The sequence below is a fragment of the Micromys minutus genome (genome assembly GCF_963924665.1).
Source record: "Micromys minutus genome assembly, chromosome: 6".
Taxonomy (NCBI): Eukaryota; Metazoa; Chordata; class Mammalia; order Rodentia; family Muridae; genus Micromys; species Micromys minutus.
The window spans coordinates 24,302,096-24,319,062 of NC_137975.1; the positions used below are offsets into that span (position 1 = coordinate 24,302,096).

Here is a 16,967-nt window from a genome sequence, read left to right on the forward strand (position 1 = left end):
AGGAGTAAACAGCATTTCTCAAAGGTGCCAGTATATCTTTCAAAACTTGTAGTCTGCCAGGTGTGGTGGGGTATGGATTATAGGTGGGGACGCTGGGCTTTTGGCTTAGAATAGCAGCTATGAATTCCTTCAAGTGAAAAATTTCTAAATAATACTTTGGTTTTGAAGTTTTGCCTTTTTCCTATAATAAAATGGATTGATTTGTACGTTTTCACTATATATCTAGGGGCTGGAATATAGCTCAGTTGGTAGAGTGCTTGCCTATCACGTAGGAAGCCCTGGGCTCACTTCAGCACTGCAGTAGGAAAGCATGGCAGCCCATGCCTGTATTGTAGCACTCAGGAGGTGGAAGAGGGAGGATCAGGAGTTCAAGGGTATCCTTGACAACATAGCAAGTTTGAGGCCAAACTGGGATACATGAGACCCTGTCTCAAAAGCTGGGGGGAGTTGTATAATTGAGGAGCTGTGGTTAAAAAACAAAACAAACAAACCACTACACATAACTTATCTAGCTTATGATCTAGAGATATTTCTCAGTGGGTGAAAGGAAGTCTAAATTAAATTCTGGAGCCCATGTGGCAAGCCAGGTAGGCTAGCAAGCATCCATAATCCCAGTGCTCCCATAGTGAGATGGGAGACACAGACAGAATGGAGCAGGTCATTTAGTCTACAGTATGTAGCACAGCATCAGAAACTAGAGATCTTGCCTCAGGATAATGAGGAAGGCACCAACTGACCCCATCATACAAACATCCTGGTATATATCCCCCCTCCCTTGTCCTTAGGATTCTTTTTAGTCTTTTTCTCATAGTTTTGCTGCTGGTATTTATGCAGTGTGTGTTCCAATCTAAAACTGGAAATTTCTTATCTATTAGCATTTCTGAAAATGCTTCCTGAGGTGAACACTCTCATTCCAGTGTGAGTAAGCCAGGGTAGTAAGGGCTGTTCTAGACCGCAAGATGACAGCCAGGCATGTTTCCAATTGGAACACACTCCCTGCATTGGAGGCGGAGATGAAACAGGATTCTTTTTGGCTTGGATTTGGGTAAGGAGTGGATGGATTTATGTAATATGCTCAAATTGCAAATGACGAGAGGCTAAAAGGCTCTTAGATTTCTTGGAATTCAAGTGACTAACTAGATGAGCATCTTACGACTTACCTGAAAATGGTTTAGTTCTTGGTTGGTAAGAAGGTGAAACCTTTGTGCTTTGCATAAAATAGAAAAGATGAACAGAGCAAAAATAGAGTTCAGGCTCACTGGTGTCACTAGAAGATGGGGAAGAGAGATGAATAGGCAGGCTTTCCTGGGCTTCTCATATCTAGAGAAGGAAAGACTCGGGCTTTCATTTTAAAATAGATTTTGGCAAACACAGATACCTCAGGGGTAGGCAAAATGCTTGGTGTGTGTGCAACTTGACCTGTGGTAAAATGCACAGCTCCTGTTAGTTGTCCTCTGATCCCACGAGCACACACAGTAAAATGTAAACAGAAGAAAGTTGATCCAGCCCAGAATAGTTATACAAGCCTGTAAACCAGCACTTGGGAAGTCGAAGGAAGATCAGGAATTCAAGGTAAATCATTGGCCACATAGCAAGTCTGAGAACCTAAGTGATAATATTGTTAATGCTATTACCGCAATTTAACTTGTCTGAGCCTTTGCAATATCTGAAGAATCTTGGAGTAGGATAGAAATGTTTGGTGACCTTAACTTTTAATTTGCAGATTGATTTCTTGGTTTGACAACTGATTTTATTGAGGATTTAGTTGTGTTAAATATTGGAATTCTAATAGTGAGTAAATATGGGCTCTGCCTTCAAAGGCTTTATGGACTAACAAGGAACAAAATCTCTTTTCTTCCTCTCCTTTCCCCTTCTGTTTCTTCTGTTCGTCTCATCAGTTTTCTTTGTTACTCTCCTTTTTTCTTTCTTCCCTTTCCCTTTTGAGATAGGGACTCTCAGTTCTAGCCCATGTGGGCCTGGATGGAACTCACTGTGTCTCAGGCTGGCCTAAACTTATGATCTCTTTGTAGCTCCCAAGTGCTAGCACTACAGGTATGTACCATCATGCCTGTCTGAACAAGACTGTTAACGTGTTGAATGTAGATCAGGAGAATAGAGTTCCGGCCATTCTATAACAGGAGGGACTGTAGGGAGTGACGTGCTTTACATGTGAACAGTGAAAGGATGCTGGAGTTAGCCAGGCCAGCAGGTGGGGATGGAGGTGAGAGGAGGGCAGGAGGGCCGGTATAGGATGAACCCCTGCTCCTAGTTGCCTTAAGGACCCATTTTCTTCCATTGTTTGTCTCCTTTCTATAAGGGAACCAATAGGGATTTACAAGCATCAAAGGAAGGCAGGAATTCTTTTCATCTGAAATGGCTGAAGTGACTGTTATCTATTTCTGCTGATTTTTTTGATATCTAGATGAATGCTTGCCTTTGTATGTCACAGAAGTGAGTATTAGGAACCAAGGAAGGAGGTGGACAAGTGACTGGGATACCTGTAAGTCCAGTTGCTTCATTATGCATCTGGATTTTGGTCTCAGGGTAGGTGAGGCTTAAGGAAGGCAAATATGGGTTCTGATTGTGAAGTGCTGATCTCCTTCCCTTCTAGGAAGTGGACATTGTGGTGGCACCGTGCCACAGCCACCGGCCTGCGGTAGATGTTCTGAGTGACTTGGCAAATGATTTCTTGCCTGTGGTAACCTATGCACTTCACAAAGATGAACTCTCTGAGAGGGATGAGCAAGAGCTTCAAGAAATTAGGAAGTATTTCTCCTTTCCCATGTTCTTTTTCAAAGTACCCAAGCTGGAGATAATCAGCTCTTCCAGTGGGAGGGCGGAGAATGAAAGATCACCACTGTATGGACAGCTAATGGATCTGGGCTATCTGAGCAGCAGTCACAGGAACTGTGTCGCCTCTGACCAGGACTGTAAAGCTCAGAGCATGTTGGTGGAACAAAGTGAGAAGCTGAGACAATTGAGTACCTTTTCTCACCAGCTACTACAGACCAACCTAGTGGATGCAGCCAAGGCCCTGAATGTGGTGCACAGCCACTGCCTTGACATCTTTATTAACCAGGCTTTCGACATGCAGCGGGACCTGCAGATCACTCCCAAACGCTTAGAATATACTAGAAAAAAGGAGAATGAATTGTATGAATCATTGATGAATATCGCCAACCGAAAGCAAGAGGAAATGAAGGATATGATTGTTGAGACACTTAACACCATGAAAGAGGAACTTCTGGATGATGCTGCCAACATGGAGTTTAAAGGTAGGCGCCGGTGAGCTTCTGGAGTGCTCAGACTGCAGAGCTCTCTGGTTCTTTAGGCTAGAAGTTGAATGTACTGATTCTTCAGGTCCAGCAAGAGAGCATTTTCAGTCACTTAGATGAAAGATCTTAGAAGATCTTTCACTTTCATAGATCTTAAGATTCACTTTCCTTCATTCCCAGGCCATCAGCTTAGCTTTTGGTAAATTCATCCTTCTAGCTGTCCACTCTCCACTGCCTTCCTGTATCCCTCCATCCTGAGAAGCTGTTGTACTTTCTTACCTTTGCTCTGTCAGCATGGCCCAGGGTGCCTCACTGTTGCTTTTTGTCCCACGATCTTATTTTTATCTTCAGGCTGCTCCTGAAACCTAGCTGGGGAAAAATCTCCCATAGCATGATTAGCTTTCCTGGCCAGTCTCATTCCTCACAAATGACTCCTAACAAACGTGGGGAAGCCAGGGCTTTGGTGTTTGAAGGTTCAATGCTGCTGGCTTTTATGCTAATGACTGTTCTACCTTACAGTAACTAAAATGACATATCAGACTTTCAGTCCTGAGTACACAGGGTACTCAAACCATCCATGACAGACTACTTTAGACTCTGTCAGTGCTGTTCTTTACTAGATGGAGACGGCTTATTTTCATTGTTCCTCATTTAGATGAGGAACAAAAGGCTTCAAAGGTCAAGGAATTTACCCGAGGTTCCACAGCTAGTAAATAGTAGAGGCAGGATATGAACTGAGACAGCCTAATTCTTGAGTGCATATATGTAAATACATATTGTATGTGTATTTGTTTGGCATGGTATCACTGTGTAGTTCCTGGATGGAACTTACTATGTAGGCCAGGCTGCTCTCAGACTCAGAAAGATCAACCTACCTTGACTTCCTAAGTACTAGGATTAAAGGAATGTGCCACCATACCTAACCCTTGAGCCCATATTTTATAGTTCAGTGTTTACTGCTTAAACCAGCTGTTCTCAACATGTGGTCATGGCCCTTTTGGGTGATCTAAGACCATCAGAAATATCAGATATTTACATTGCAATTCATAAAAGTAGCAACATTATAGATATGAAGTAGCAATAAAATAAGTTATGGCTGGGGTCAGCACAGCATGAGGACTGTATTTAAGGGTTACAGCAGTAAGACGGTTGAGAGCCTCTGCTCTTAGTTACTATGACCCCTTCTTCCTGGTACCCAACTTCTAAGCGTCAGCAGATCCTTTATTGTCTTCTCTCTAATTTTCTTGTTTAACTAGTTGCCAAGTACCTTATGAGTCTTCCACAATTTTATATCTACCCATACATTTGTTTTCTGTACACTTTTTTGAGACAGGATTTCATTGTATAACCCAGGCTAGCTGTGAACTTACAATCCATTTGTCTCAGCCTCTTTGAGTGTTGGGATATAAGCATTCAAAACACTCCTGACTCTAGTCTGTCTAAAGTATTTTGACCTAATCAGTCTCCCTGACTTGTTTCTTTTCTGTCTCTATTTCATCTTTATTGGCTTCATGTTCCTATAACTAGTATGGAGTACCTCAGTCTAGTGTTGAAATCCCTAAGTCTTTATCAACTTTGCCAACCTTATTTTCCATTCCTCACCTTCCTGCAGTTTTTGTTTTGCTTGAAATGGGTGTTTTTTCTTTTTTCTTTTCGTTTCTTTTTTTCTTTTTTCTTTTCTTTTTTCTTTTTTTTTTTTTTTTTTTTTTTTTTTGAGTAGCCTTTGCTGTCTCTGTAGACCAGGCTGGCCTCAAACTCACAGAAATCTGAGTGTTGGGATTAAAGATATGTACCACCCCCACCCAGTAGTTTTAATTGGTTTAGTTTTAACTGTTTCCTATCCTTCATACACTCCCTTAACCTTTTCTTTGCATGAGTCATGCCTCAGAGCTGTAATATCTCTTTTATTTTTCTGTGGAGTTTTCCAAATTCTACCTGCCCCTCAAATGCCACTTTTGGTTAGGTTCTGCCATCTGTCAGCTTTACTCAATAATGTCTCCCCTTCATTACCCACCCCCATTTCACCTGTAACTCTGACATTTCTCACTTTCTTTTAGTGTCATGTTAATGCCAGAGTTGAAGAATATGAACTTGGGGCTATTCATCATTTTATACCTTAGAGCAAAACCCCCAAAGAATCTCCTTCCATCTTCCCTTTCTCCCTCCTTCTTCTTCCTTCTCTTCTTTCCTTTCTTAGTAAAAATGAATGAGTACATCTTTAGTGGCTGAGAAATGCTCATTACTAGGAAGTTCTAGGGAGTCCTCTAACATAACACTAAGCACTCTAGAGCATCTTACCCATATGATGACAGGCAGGGTCAGGTGACAGTGTAATGTTGGATTGTCCTGTGGCAGGTGTACCAAGTTTAGCTTAAACAGATAAGGGAGTAACTGGAGCAAGCAGATCAAATGTCTGGCTACACTGCAGGTTTGTGTATCTACACACTTAGATAGGTACATTTTAGGTTCAATTTAATACCTGATTCTAGTCTTGTTCTGAGTCCTTTTGAGGTACCTTTGAAGCAATAATTGATTTAAAAGAGAGCTTGCATATAATCTGGTAGAACCAGATTTCTATTACTGTCTGTCTTTGTAAATTAAGGTAACATACTTTAGAAATATCTATGTTTTAATCTAGGTGTCGTGGCATATGTTTGTATTCTCAGCTCTCAGGAGACAGAGGCAGAAGAATCGTAAGTTTGAGGTCAGCATGGGCTATGTAGGGAGTTATGTGTCAAAAAACTTTTTTTCTTGTTTTATAGTAGTGGGAATTCAGCTTAGGGCTTATGCATGCTAGGCAAGCACCCTGCCACTGAGCTCTATTTCTCCCATACAGTAACAGCATACATACGCTACTTAATTCAAACTTATGAAAATGCTGTTTCCTAAACTTGTAGTTCCTCTCCTGAGGTTTTTTTGCATTTCCCCTTTCCACTTTTCTAATATAAAGCTCAGAGAGCTTTTTTGCAAATGTGCATTTAAATCTATCTCCTAATGGACATACCTTGCATCACTTTCAGCATATTGCTAAATACTTAGATCTTTTGTGATTTTCTTTTTGTTGTTACAAATGACTGAATTGGTACCATTGTGCACACAGTCTGATATTTGAGATCAGAGTTTTAGAAAAAGAATTTCCAGAGGCATAGCTATTCAGAGAGTGTACATAGTTGTAATTGTTGGTTGGTTTAATATGTCAGCAGTGTGAGATTTAACTAAGATTCTAGATTTGGAACCAGTGAGGCTTGTGCTTAAATTCTAGCCACATTGCTTCCTGACTGCACATCTTTTCTCCCAGTGTCCACTTTGTCTTATCCCCAGGCTGTTTCCTGGTATACAGACTAGATCCATTAATATCCACCTATAAAGTTATTGTAAAGGTGAAGTTACATACTATATAATGCTTACTATTGTACCTTTCAAATAGTTTCACTAAGGGAATGGAGTTCTTCTCCTCCTGTAACTGTGACCTAAAAGCTAATAAGATCAACAGACTTGTTTTAGACATAACTGCTCATTTTCAGGATCTTATATAACTTAAGTTACTGAACGTTGCCTGGCCCTTGATCATCCTAAGATTCAGAATTTGACAACCACCCATATCTTTTCATAGCCACCATCATGGTATGTCACTGGTGATAACTTGGAGGTGCCCTTATTTGGCATGTCTGCCCCTTTCTTTCATAGCTAACTAGCATAGTCTCTACCTCTGTAGATGTCATCATCCCTGAGAATGGAGAAACAGTTGGGACCAGAGAGATCAAATCCTGCATCCGGCAGATCCAGGAGCTCATCATCTCCAGGCTTAACCAGGCGGTGGCCAACAAGCTCATCAGCTCAGTGGACTACCTACGGGAAAGCTTTGTCGGGACCCTGGAGCGGTGTCTTCAGAGCCTTGAAAAATCACAGGATGTCTCAGTTCATATAACCAGCAATTATCTCAAACAGGTGTGAAAAGAATGGTTGTATGACACTGTATCACAGATAACATCTGGGATAATTCACAGACAACCCCAACATCAAATTAACCAAGGATTTCCCTTTGAGACAGTCTAGTTAAAACTTCATTTTGTTTTCCTACTACATGGCTACTGCCTGGGGGAGGTATTAATGAGTTGTAAACTTACAGATGATAAAAATGAATAGAAAGTAAAAGAGCCTATTTAGTCACAAAATGGGGGTGCGATGAGCTTGAGTTGATGTGTATGTGTGTGTGTTCATACACACACATACATATATGTGTACATACACATATTATATATACAATAAATCTGGAAACATTTGGACTACATTGTAATTCCTTGTTTGGGCAGGAAGAAGGAATGGGGCACATGAAAGCCAAGACTGGGGTAGCCTTGAACTTGCTGTTATGTTCAGGGCTAGCCTTGAACTAATTCTCCTGCTTCCACCTCTGAAGTGATGGAAATACTGACATGTGCTGTGTCTGGTTAGATTGTGGTTCTTTGTCTTTGTTTTTTGAGACAGGGTTTCACTCTGTCTGTCTGGGAACTTGCTATATAGAACAGACCGGCCTCAGCATGCAGGATTGGTTAAAGGTGTGCACAGCCACATCCAACTTGGACTTGTTCTTGAAGTTGTTTGGAAATGGCTGTTTGCATGTGCTCCTTCATGTGCTTTCTTTCAGATCTTAAATGCTGCTTACCATGTTGAAGTCACTTTTCATTCAGGATCCTCAGTTACACGGATGCTCTGGGAACAAATCAAGCAGGTGAGTGCTCCCCAGAGGAGTCATTTCAGTCCATGTTTGGCTTACTTACATTGTAGACTCTCCAACAGGACAGATTCTTAGAACATGCTGTTAAATTAGGGTGGTCCTTTTACTGGTTTGTCTCTGAGAGAATTGTTATATGCCTAGTTTGAATTAATTACTACCAATGTTCCTTTAAATCTTTAAAAAGTCGTGCATTTATATAACACTTGATGAAGCCACAAAATTCTACATTGTTAGGTTTCTTCATCTGTCTTATTCAGCCTAAATGTTTCCTCAAAACTAGGTATTGTTGGGGCTGGGGATGTAGCTTGGTGGTAGATGGTTTACCTCACATATGCAAGGCTATAGGTTTGATTTCCCAGCACCACAAGAGTGAACAAGTAAACAAACAACAAAAATGTAGACACTGAGTTGATGGTGGTGGCGCATGCACCTTTAATCCCAGCACTGATGGAGGCAGAGGCAGGTGGATCTCTGAATTCAAGGCCAGCCTGATCTACATAGAAAGTTTCAGGATGTCTGAAACAAACACACAAAAATCTAAACATTGCTGTTAGGGGCCAAGAGTGTGGGTCCTCCCCTGCCCTGTCCCTGAAGATAGTACACTGAAGGCTGTGAGCATTTATATCAGGTTTACTGTTCTTTGGTGCCTACTTTTGGCTGGACTGTGGGTTTGAGGTAGGCAGCGTTAGAGTTGAGGTTGGATTTCATAGACTCCTGGGCTTAAAGCTGTTCTTGGTAAGAGAGAACTCAGAGAAGGAAGGGCATTGTTGGAGCTGCCTGGGAGTTCCTTCTCCTTCCTTCAATGATCTTACTGTCCTCATCTTGGCAGATCATCCAGCGTATCACGTGGGTGAACCCACCCACCATCACTCTAGAGTGGAAGAGGAAGGTGGCCCAGGAAGCCATCGACAGCCTCAGCGCCTCCAAGTTGGCCAAGAGCATTTGCAGCCAGTTTCGTACTCGGCTCAATAGTTCTCACGAGGCTTTTGCAGCCTCCTTGAGGCAGGTGGGTATGTAAGAAAGGAGCAAAGGCTGGAATAATAAGAAAAGAGCCTCTTACTCTGTGCTGTCCTGTCCTTATAGTTTCAAAAAATTAGGTTTTTTTACTCTGTTAAAGAATAATTTGTTACAGTAAGTTTCATCAAATTTTTTATGTGAATCTTTTTCTAACCCTAGGAAAGTTAGAGGGAGGGCTGTTAATTTTTGTCCACATAACTGAGTGAGAAAGGAGCAGGAGGAGTACACACTTTATATACGTTCATGCAGTAGTTTAAGGATGAAGAAAGAGGAATGACTTGTCCGCTCTATTCTAGTTCACAGTTATGTGCACCGCCCCCACCCCGTGTGGAGTGTGTGTGTGTGTGTGTGTGTGTGTGTATGTATGTGAGAGAGAGAGAGTCATTCTAAACATGTCATGTCCATGCCTCTAGCAGTTGTCAGCATGAGAGGGATGCTATTATTTCTAGGTAATGGGTGGGAGGCTGAGGTGAGGGATGTGAGAAGTCTTGCATTGTCTTTTTCTGTTTCCCTCCTAGCTGGAAGCTGGCCATTCTGGCCGTCTAGAGAAAACTGAGGATCTGTGGCTAAAGGTTCGAAAAGACCATGCCCCCCGTCTGGCCCGCCTTTCACTGGAGAGCCGGTCTTTACAGGACGTCTTGCTTCACCGTGAGTTCCTGCTTCTTTTCAAGTATATTGGAAGTGTCCAGGAATCCCAGTGTCTCAGGCTACTACTTCTTTGCAAAGCTGCCTCAGTACTTAGTGATGGTTTTGAATTCCTGTTTGGTTCTGCTGCTTATGTAATGTGAATAACATGATCAAAATTTATTCAGAGTCATCCAGCTCAGTTAGGATACACTTGAATTTCTTCCTTTGCATGACTGCATAATTACAACTTCTGGCCTCTAGGCAAGGTTGCATCTAAGAATTTAAAGAGGATGCTTGGTAAGTCCCTATTCCACCTGTCTTTATATCTTATAGGTAAACCTAAACTAGGACAGGAACTAGGCCGGGGCCAATATGGTGTGGTGTACCTGTGTGACAACTGGGGGGGACACTTCCCTTGTGCCCTCAAGTCAGTTGTTCCTCCAGATGAGAAGCACTGGAACGATCTGGCATTGGAGTTTCACTACATGAGGTAGGCCTTGGTTTCCTTAATCTCTCCGGAGAAGGCTTAGAGAAGCTAAGAGGCTAGGATGTTTCCTACCACAGCTGCAGCGTCCTACCCCTCTATACACAGATTCCAAAATGTTCTCACTAACAGGTGATTTGGCCCAGATATGGTATCTTTCCCTAGTCTTTTCCCACCATAGTTGTCAATGTTTGATGCTGTTCTCTTTCGTTGTCACTAAGGACTGTCATATAGATAGTCCATGGGCTGTTCAGCCTTCGTGGAGAAGCAGCTCTCCTTCCCCTCTGTCTGGAGTCAGACCAAGTGTGGCCCTGAGAGTCTTTCTACATCCTGGGGTCTCATGAAGAATTAGAGCTAAAGTGTAGTTGCCGAAACCTCTTTTTCTCATAGGTCTTTGCCAAAGCATGAGCGGCTGGTAGATCTCCATGGGTCAGTCATTGACTACAACTACGGTGGCGGCTCCAGTGTTGCTGTACTGCTTATTATGGAACGGCTGCACCGGGACCTCTACACAGGGCTGAAGGTGACTGAGGCACCAGGGACAAGATCATGCTGGAGCCAGGCTCAGCCCTTCCTTCCTGGACTTCATCCTTTCCTGTTTATTCAGAACTTCTCACTCTCAGAGAAGTTAGAGTAATCTGGCTTTACTGCATTATGTATATGTGTGTATATATTTTATTATATGTTATATACATATATACTATATAGATGACACACACACATATAGTAAATATGGAGAGATTCCATACCCACACTGTCCATTACATGACATATACAACGTTTAAAAAATTCAAAGGAATTCAGATGGAGTTGGTTGTAGATACTGAGAGGCTCTGCATTCTAAACATTCTAACACAAGTTCCAGTAAAATTTAAAGTGAAATTATTTATATGGGACTGGAGATGTAGCTTAGTGATAAAAGAACTTGCTTGGCATGTGTGGTCTTGAGTTCAGACTATCACCAAAAACAGAGGATGGGGAAAAACAGAGACAGTCAGAGACAGAGAGGTACACAGTAGGGGCAGGCACAAAGTCACTTATTAGATCTTGTTATATGGCCTTGACTTTTAAAAATGATTGGGGCATACCTCTGAAAAATTTTGTTTGAGTAAAGTTGAAACTCTCAGTTGGCTGAGTTTAAGCTGTCATTTAACAAATTAATCAATAGGTAGTTAGGTTTCTCTTGTCTGTCCCCTGCATTGGATCTGGGTAGGAAGAAAGTGAGGCTGACCTCGGAGTGTCTGGCCTCCCCTGTATGAACTTACATGGAGACTTTCAGAAGTAAGGCAGAGAAAACTTAGAAGTGTTCCCAGGAGTCACAAGAATTAGTGACATGAAAAAGAGACTCCAGGTAGTTCCCTGTTACCTCAGGAACACACCTGAGGTTTTTCTGTAAGTGGGCTACAAAATCCCATTTGAGTTTTTGGAAAAAATTAATAGGACATTTTTAAGAATCCCAAAGGCCCTTAAGTAATCAGAATGACTTTGGAATTGGAACCCATAAACTCAAACCTAGGCTAACCAAGCCTATAAAAGCAGTGAAAGCAAATCTTTCATGAGGCTGTGCCAGAGTCATTTTGATTCTGGGAGTGAGATGCTGTTAGTCCTCAAACCTCTTCTGTTCGGGTCTGGGTGTGGTCCTGCTGACCAGTGCAACCTGCCAAAGACTTCCTTCTGCTTTGCATCCTGTGCAGCATGTTCTTCCTAGTACCTCCCACTCACTGTTCTCCCTTCTGGTGCCACCAGAAGTCATCTAGTTAATCACAATTGGAAGTCTCTGTTGGGTTAAGGAGTTGAGTTCTAATGACATCTAGGCTCTTTTGTTTTCCAGGCTGGGCTGGCCCTGGAGACACGTTTGCAAATAGCTCTAGATGTGGTGGAAGGAATCCGTTTTTTGCACAGCCAGGGGCTTGTTCATCGGGATATCAAACTGAAAAATGTGTTGGTAAGATAGAGCTATATTCAGAGAGGACTTCCTGCCTCCCTGGAGGGTTTGTGTAAAAAGCACGTTGATTCTAGGAAATGTCTACATGGGAAGTAGGAGAGTTAACACCATGGTGAGTGCATGGGGCCCTGGGCTTAAGGACCAATTTCATCAGACTACTTGTGTCAGATACTTTCCCTCCACTGTTGAGAAATTCTAACTTCACAGAAAGGTTAAGAGTGGCACATTGAAGATCCAGATACACTTGTATCCTCTGTTCCAGCAAGGGTGCCCACACAGTCATATTTTCTATTTATTTTCGTACTTCATATGAAGGTAAATATGTCAATGCGTTTCTCCTAAGAAAGAAGTCTCCTACATAATTAGAATGCCATTTGCACCCTCAAGAAGTCTAACATTGATATAGTAGTGTTATCAACATATATTCTGTTGTTGTCTCTTATATCCAGTTGCTCCAAATATGGTTTTTTTGGTATTTTGTTGTTGTTTTAAATTTTATTTATTTATTCATTTAAGTGGGTACACTGTCATGGTCAGACACACAGAAGAGGGCATCAGATCCCATTACAGATGGCTGTGAGCCACCGTGTGGTGGCTGGAAATTGAACTCAGGACCTCTGGAAGAGCAGCTAGTGCTCTTAACCCCTGAGCCATCTTTCCAGCCCGTTGTTGTTTTTCTTATCTAGGATCTAATCCAAGAGCTCTACTATATTTTGTTGTCGTGCTATTTCTGCTGTCTTTAATATAGAATAGTCTTTGCCCTTTTGTTGGTCTTTGTCACTGGTATTTTTTCAGTTCAGGTGTCTTACAATTTAGTGCTTTGTCAGAGATGCTAGATGAGAGCTGACATGCATAATGCACCTTACAAAGTTACATCACATAAATCATAAAGAATCGTTTGGCAGAGTCCTCTCGAAAACATCTATTAGGGTCAGTGACGTGGCTCAACTATGATAACATAACATAGCAGGCTATGGTCCTGTTGTAGTGGAAGGAGAGAACAGACTCCTACAAGTATCCTCTGACCTACACACACACAAAGGAAATAAGTAAACCGTAATAATTTAGGAAAAAATACCTTCCAATATCACATGGTAACATTCCATGAAGTTGCAATTTGGGGGAGAGAAAGATAGCCTGGAAATTGTAGACAGAAAGATAATAGACCATCAGGAACCAGAAGGGACACATTTTTTGTCTAGGATAGATTTTTGCATGTTTGTTTTTATATCATTGTTGTTCTTTCTACTGTATTAGGGTAGAGCCAAGGTCTTACTTACATGCTGGTCCAGGTCTCTTACACCGTAACCCTTGATGAGCGAGCAGTTCTTAATTCTTTACAATTAAAGAATTGCTTTGACTGATGAAAAAGAAAATCAAGCACCAACATGTTTCCCTTATTTTACAGACCTTCATTACTCATTCTTCCAAGATTATAGTGATCCCAGTATATGTCAGGGCCATAAAGAGGCCTTATAGGGAAGAGGACAGTGACAGGAGAGATTCTGGGCTAGTGAGGCTGGAGGCAGGACTTTCTAAGGATTGCTTTGAGGCTGAGTGTGCAGACAAAAGGTGACTCAGACCTGCTTTTTTCGGCAGTTGGACAAACAAAACCGTGCCAAGATCACTGACTTAGGATTCTGCAAACCAGAAGCTATGATGTCAGGCAGCATTGTGGGGACACCAATCCATATGGCCCCTGAACTTTTCACAGGTAAGGTTAGAGGGCAGAGTGGGTTTTAGCAGACTTCAGAAGTCTGACATGGAGCGCTTCCCCCAAGGGTAAGAAATAAATTCAGACAATGAAGAAACCAGAACAGAGGGAGAGTAAAGAGGGGGAGAAGACAGAAAGAAGAGTGTGAATGTGAATGGAAGTTATCAAGTATTCTTTGGATATGTCTCTGGGTTATTAGCATTCTATCTGCCATACTTAGAATTTACTTAATCACAAAGTATTGGTTGTATAACTTCTAAATGATGGAACCTGTCATTAAAGAATGTATCATCAACATGGAGGTATATCGAGAGGTACGATGATTTGGAAGTGCTGTAAGGCAACACTAAATGATAAAGGTGTTATGTTGATGCAGAGTGAAAGAATGAATGAAGGTTGAAATGCTGGATGGTTTTATGGTAGAAGTGAGATCTGGGTAACACTTGAGGCCTATCTGGAAAGACTGGCAGTGGAAAGGGAACCCGATTCAAAAGTACCCTCTGCAGTGGGCAGGACAGTTTATTTCTGGCCAGCCTGTCTTAATTGTACCTGGTTTTGCTACTTTGTGGGTCCTCCATTATCTCACCCCTTCTCCCCCTGGTTTCACTCCCTATCACTAGATAAGAGTGAAAAGGAGGAGAGAGAGATCCCCGAATCTAATTTCTTTCCTTTTGTTTCTTTGAGCTCCATTACTAACTGCAACCAACCCCCATGGACAACCAACAACCTCCGACCCTGCCTCTCAGAGTCCTGCCATTTATATACCCTCCGTAAAGTTCCCAGGATTTCAAACCACACAATTGCTGAAACTGTCTGCAGCTGGCAAACCATGCCTCTGCTAGAGCACAGGGAAAACCAGTCTGCCGCCTCGAAAAGCACAAAGCAGCTCCATATCCATAACCTGGGATTAAAATGAAAGCACATTCTTAAAATATTTGTGTGTGTGTGTGTGTGTGTGTGTGTGTGTGTGTGTGTGTGTGTGTGTGTGTGTGTTTAATTCTTGGGCTGGAAAGAAGGCTCAGTAGAGCACTGGCTGCTCTTCCAGATGTCCTAAGTTCAATTCCCAGCAACCACATGGTGGCTCACAACCATCTGTAATGCAGATGTTCATGCAGAAAGAACATTCATACATAAAATAAATAAATCTTTTTTTAAAATAACCCAAAACCAAAATTCTAGAGTTCTCACTATACTCGATTTTTACAGCAATCCTGATTGTGTTGCTATATTTTAATGTCAGGATTAGTAGATAAAATTGGGGCCAGATTGAAGAAGCAATTGACCCCCAAAACACTGAAGTGGAAGGTGATGGACCTGTGATTTGGACCTAGGCCTTCCTTTCTCTACTGTCCAATCATGTATCATGAGAACAGAAATATCTGAAGTCTGAAGAAGGGGAAATACTAAGGGAAATTGCAAAACAGCAAATAGTGAAAGATAAGGCCAGAGAAATCCAGAGATTGAAACCCTTGTGGAGGGTGAGGGTTCTTGTGCAAGTAAGGAGATGCCGCTTTTAAACATGGAGAACAGCAAAGTGTGTGTGTGTGTGTGTGTGTATATATATATATAATATGTGTGTGTGTCTATGTGTGTGTGTGTGTGTCTATATATGTGTGTGTGTGTGTATATGTAGGTAGGTAGGTATGTATGCCTGAACCAGCTTTGCAGCCATTGGTAGAGTGGATATGAGGGAGAAGAATCAGAGTGGTTAAGCCAAGGTTTGTATACAGCTGAGATAGACAGGGCTAGAGATTTCGGATGAATCCGGAAAACAATGGAGAAGCTTTTTTTTTTTTTTTTACTGCCCTGAAGTGGGTGTTGCATAGAGAAGAATGGCTGTCATGGAGACTGAAGCTGAGCCATAGCTGGGGGAGAGTGATGGCCCTGTGCCAAGAAAGATGGGAGGAAACCACAGGTCACTCACTAGTGTTGACATGAGAAAAATTTGCAATGCATTTCAACTGCTGTGCTTTATTTGGGTTTATTTATGTATATGAATATTTTACCAGCATGTATGTGTGTGTACCACAAGTGTGCATGGTGCCCGAGGTCAAAAGAGGTTATTGAATCCTCTGCAACTGGAGTTGCCAGTGTCTGTGAGCCATGTGGCTGCTGAGAATCAAACCCTGGTCCTCTGTAGGAGCTCCTGGTGCTCTAAACCACTGAGTCATCATCTCTCCAGCCTGTGAATTTCATTTGTTTCATAGAAGTTATCACCAGGCTCTTCATCGTTCCATAAGCAGAAAGACTAGGGATTAGTACATAGCTGTTGGCTAATCCTCATTAGAGCCAAATAGGAGAGCTGTTCTTTTCCTATGTTTACTTTGTTCTGGTTGCTTATTTAAATTCCTTTTTCTGTTTTCTACCCTATTGCTTCCAGAATAATATTTCTACAATATCTTGTTTTCCTTTCTGTACCCCTGCTAAGACCTTCTACTGCCCACCAACTCTAGATTCTTCTCTGCCTTTAAGATCTTTGTATGAGAGATGAGATCTTCCTGTGTATCCTAGACTGGCCTTAAATGATCCTTCTGCCTCAGTCTCTTGAGTGCTGGGATTACAGGTGTGCACCACCATACCTGCTAATCTTTATAATCTTTATTTTCTGGTTCCCACCCATAGTTCTCTAATATGGCCCCTTATAGAACTGGCCTTGCAGACTGTTCCAATAAAATGAAAGGCCTGCTTTTCACTCTGTTTTGACAAATTTTTATCTTAGATATCTTTGCATATAGCTTTTCATATTATAAAAAGGACACTACAGATAAGTTGTGAAGAACAGTAGATATTAAAAGCTTTTTGAAATTGTGTAAGACTCATAGAAGAAAGGTAGTAGCTGATGATGATGTCATTATGCAGCTAGGCGAGTCCAGCCTATCATTGGATGAGAAGGAACAGTAGCTCACTGTTGCTCGTTTGTCTTTACTGTAGGAAAGTATGATAATTCTGTGGATGTCTATGCTTTTGGAATCCTTTTCTGGTATATCTGCTCTGGCTCTATCAAGCTCCCTGAGGCATTTGAGAGGTGTGCTAGCAAGGACCATCTCTGGAATAATGTGCGCAGAGGTAAGACTCACCAAACCACTTTGCTTTAACTATCTGAGAACAGACAGCTTGTGCACCCTCATCTTCTGGCCACTCCATAGCAGGGCCACATCAGACAGACCATC

The 16,967-nt window shown here is 41.9% G+C and overlaps 1 protein-coding gene across 1 annotated transcript in view; it reads left to right on the top strand.

Moving 5' to 3' along the window:
- DSTYK (dual serine/threonine and tyrosine protein kinase) overlaps positions 1-16,967 on the top strand; it is a 46,852-nt gene that overhangs the window by 26,290 nt on the left and 3,595 nt on the right. Inside the window, exons 3-12 of the mRNA XM_080917906.1 lie at positions 2,612-3,275; positions 6,991-7,223; positions 7,921-8,004; positions 8,840-9,016; positions 9,546-9,675; positions 9,988-10,144; positions 10,529-10,661; positions 11,970-12,083; positions 13,683-13,797; positions 16,729-16,863. Of these exons, the coding sequence (XP_080774032.1) occupies positions 2,612-3,275; positions 6,991-7,223; positions 7,921-8,004; positions 8,840-9,016; positions 9,546-9,675; positions 9,988-10,144; positions 10,529-10,661; positions 11,970-12,083; positions 13,683-13,797; positions 16,729-16,863 (1,942 nt within the window). The remainder of the gene's footprint in view (positions 1-2,611; positions 3,276-6,990; positions 7,224-7,920; positions 8,005-8,839; positions 9,017-9,545; positions 9,676-9,987; positions 10,145-10,528; positions 10,662-11,969; positions 12,084-13,682; positions 13,798-16,728; positions 16,864-16,967) is intronic.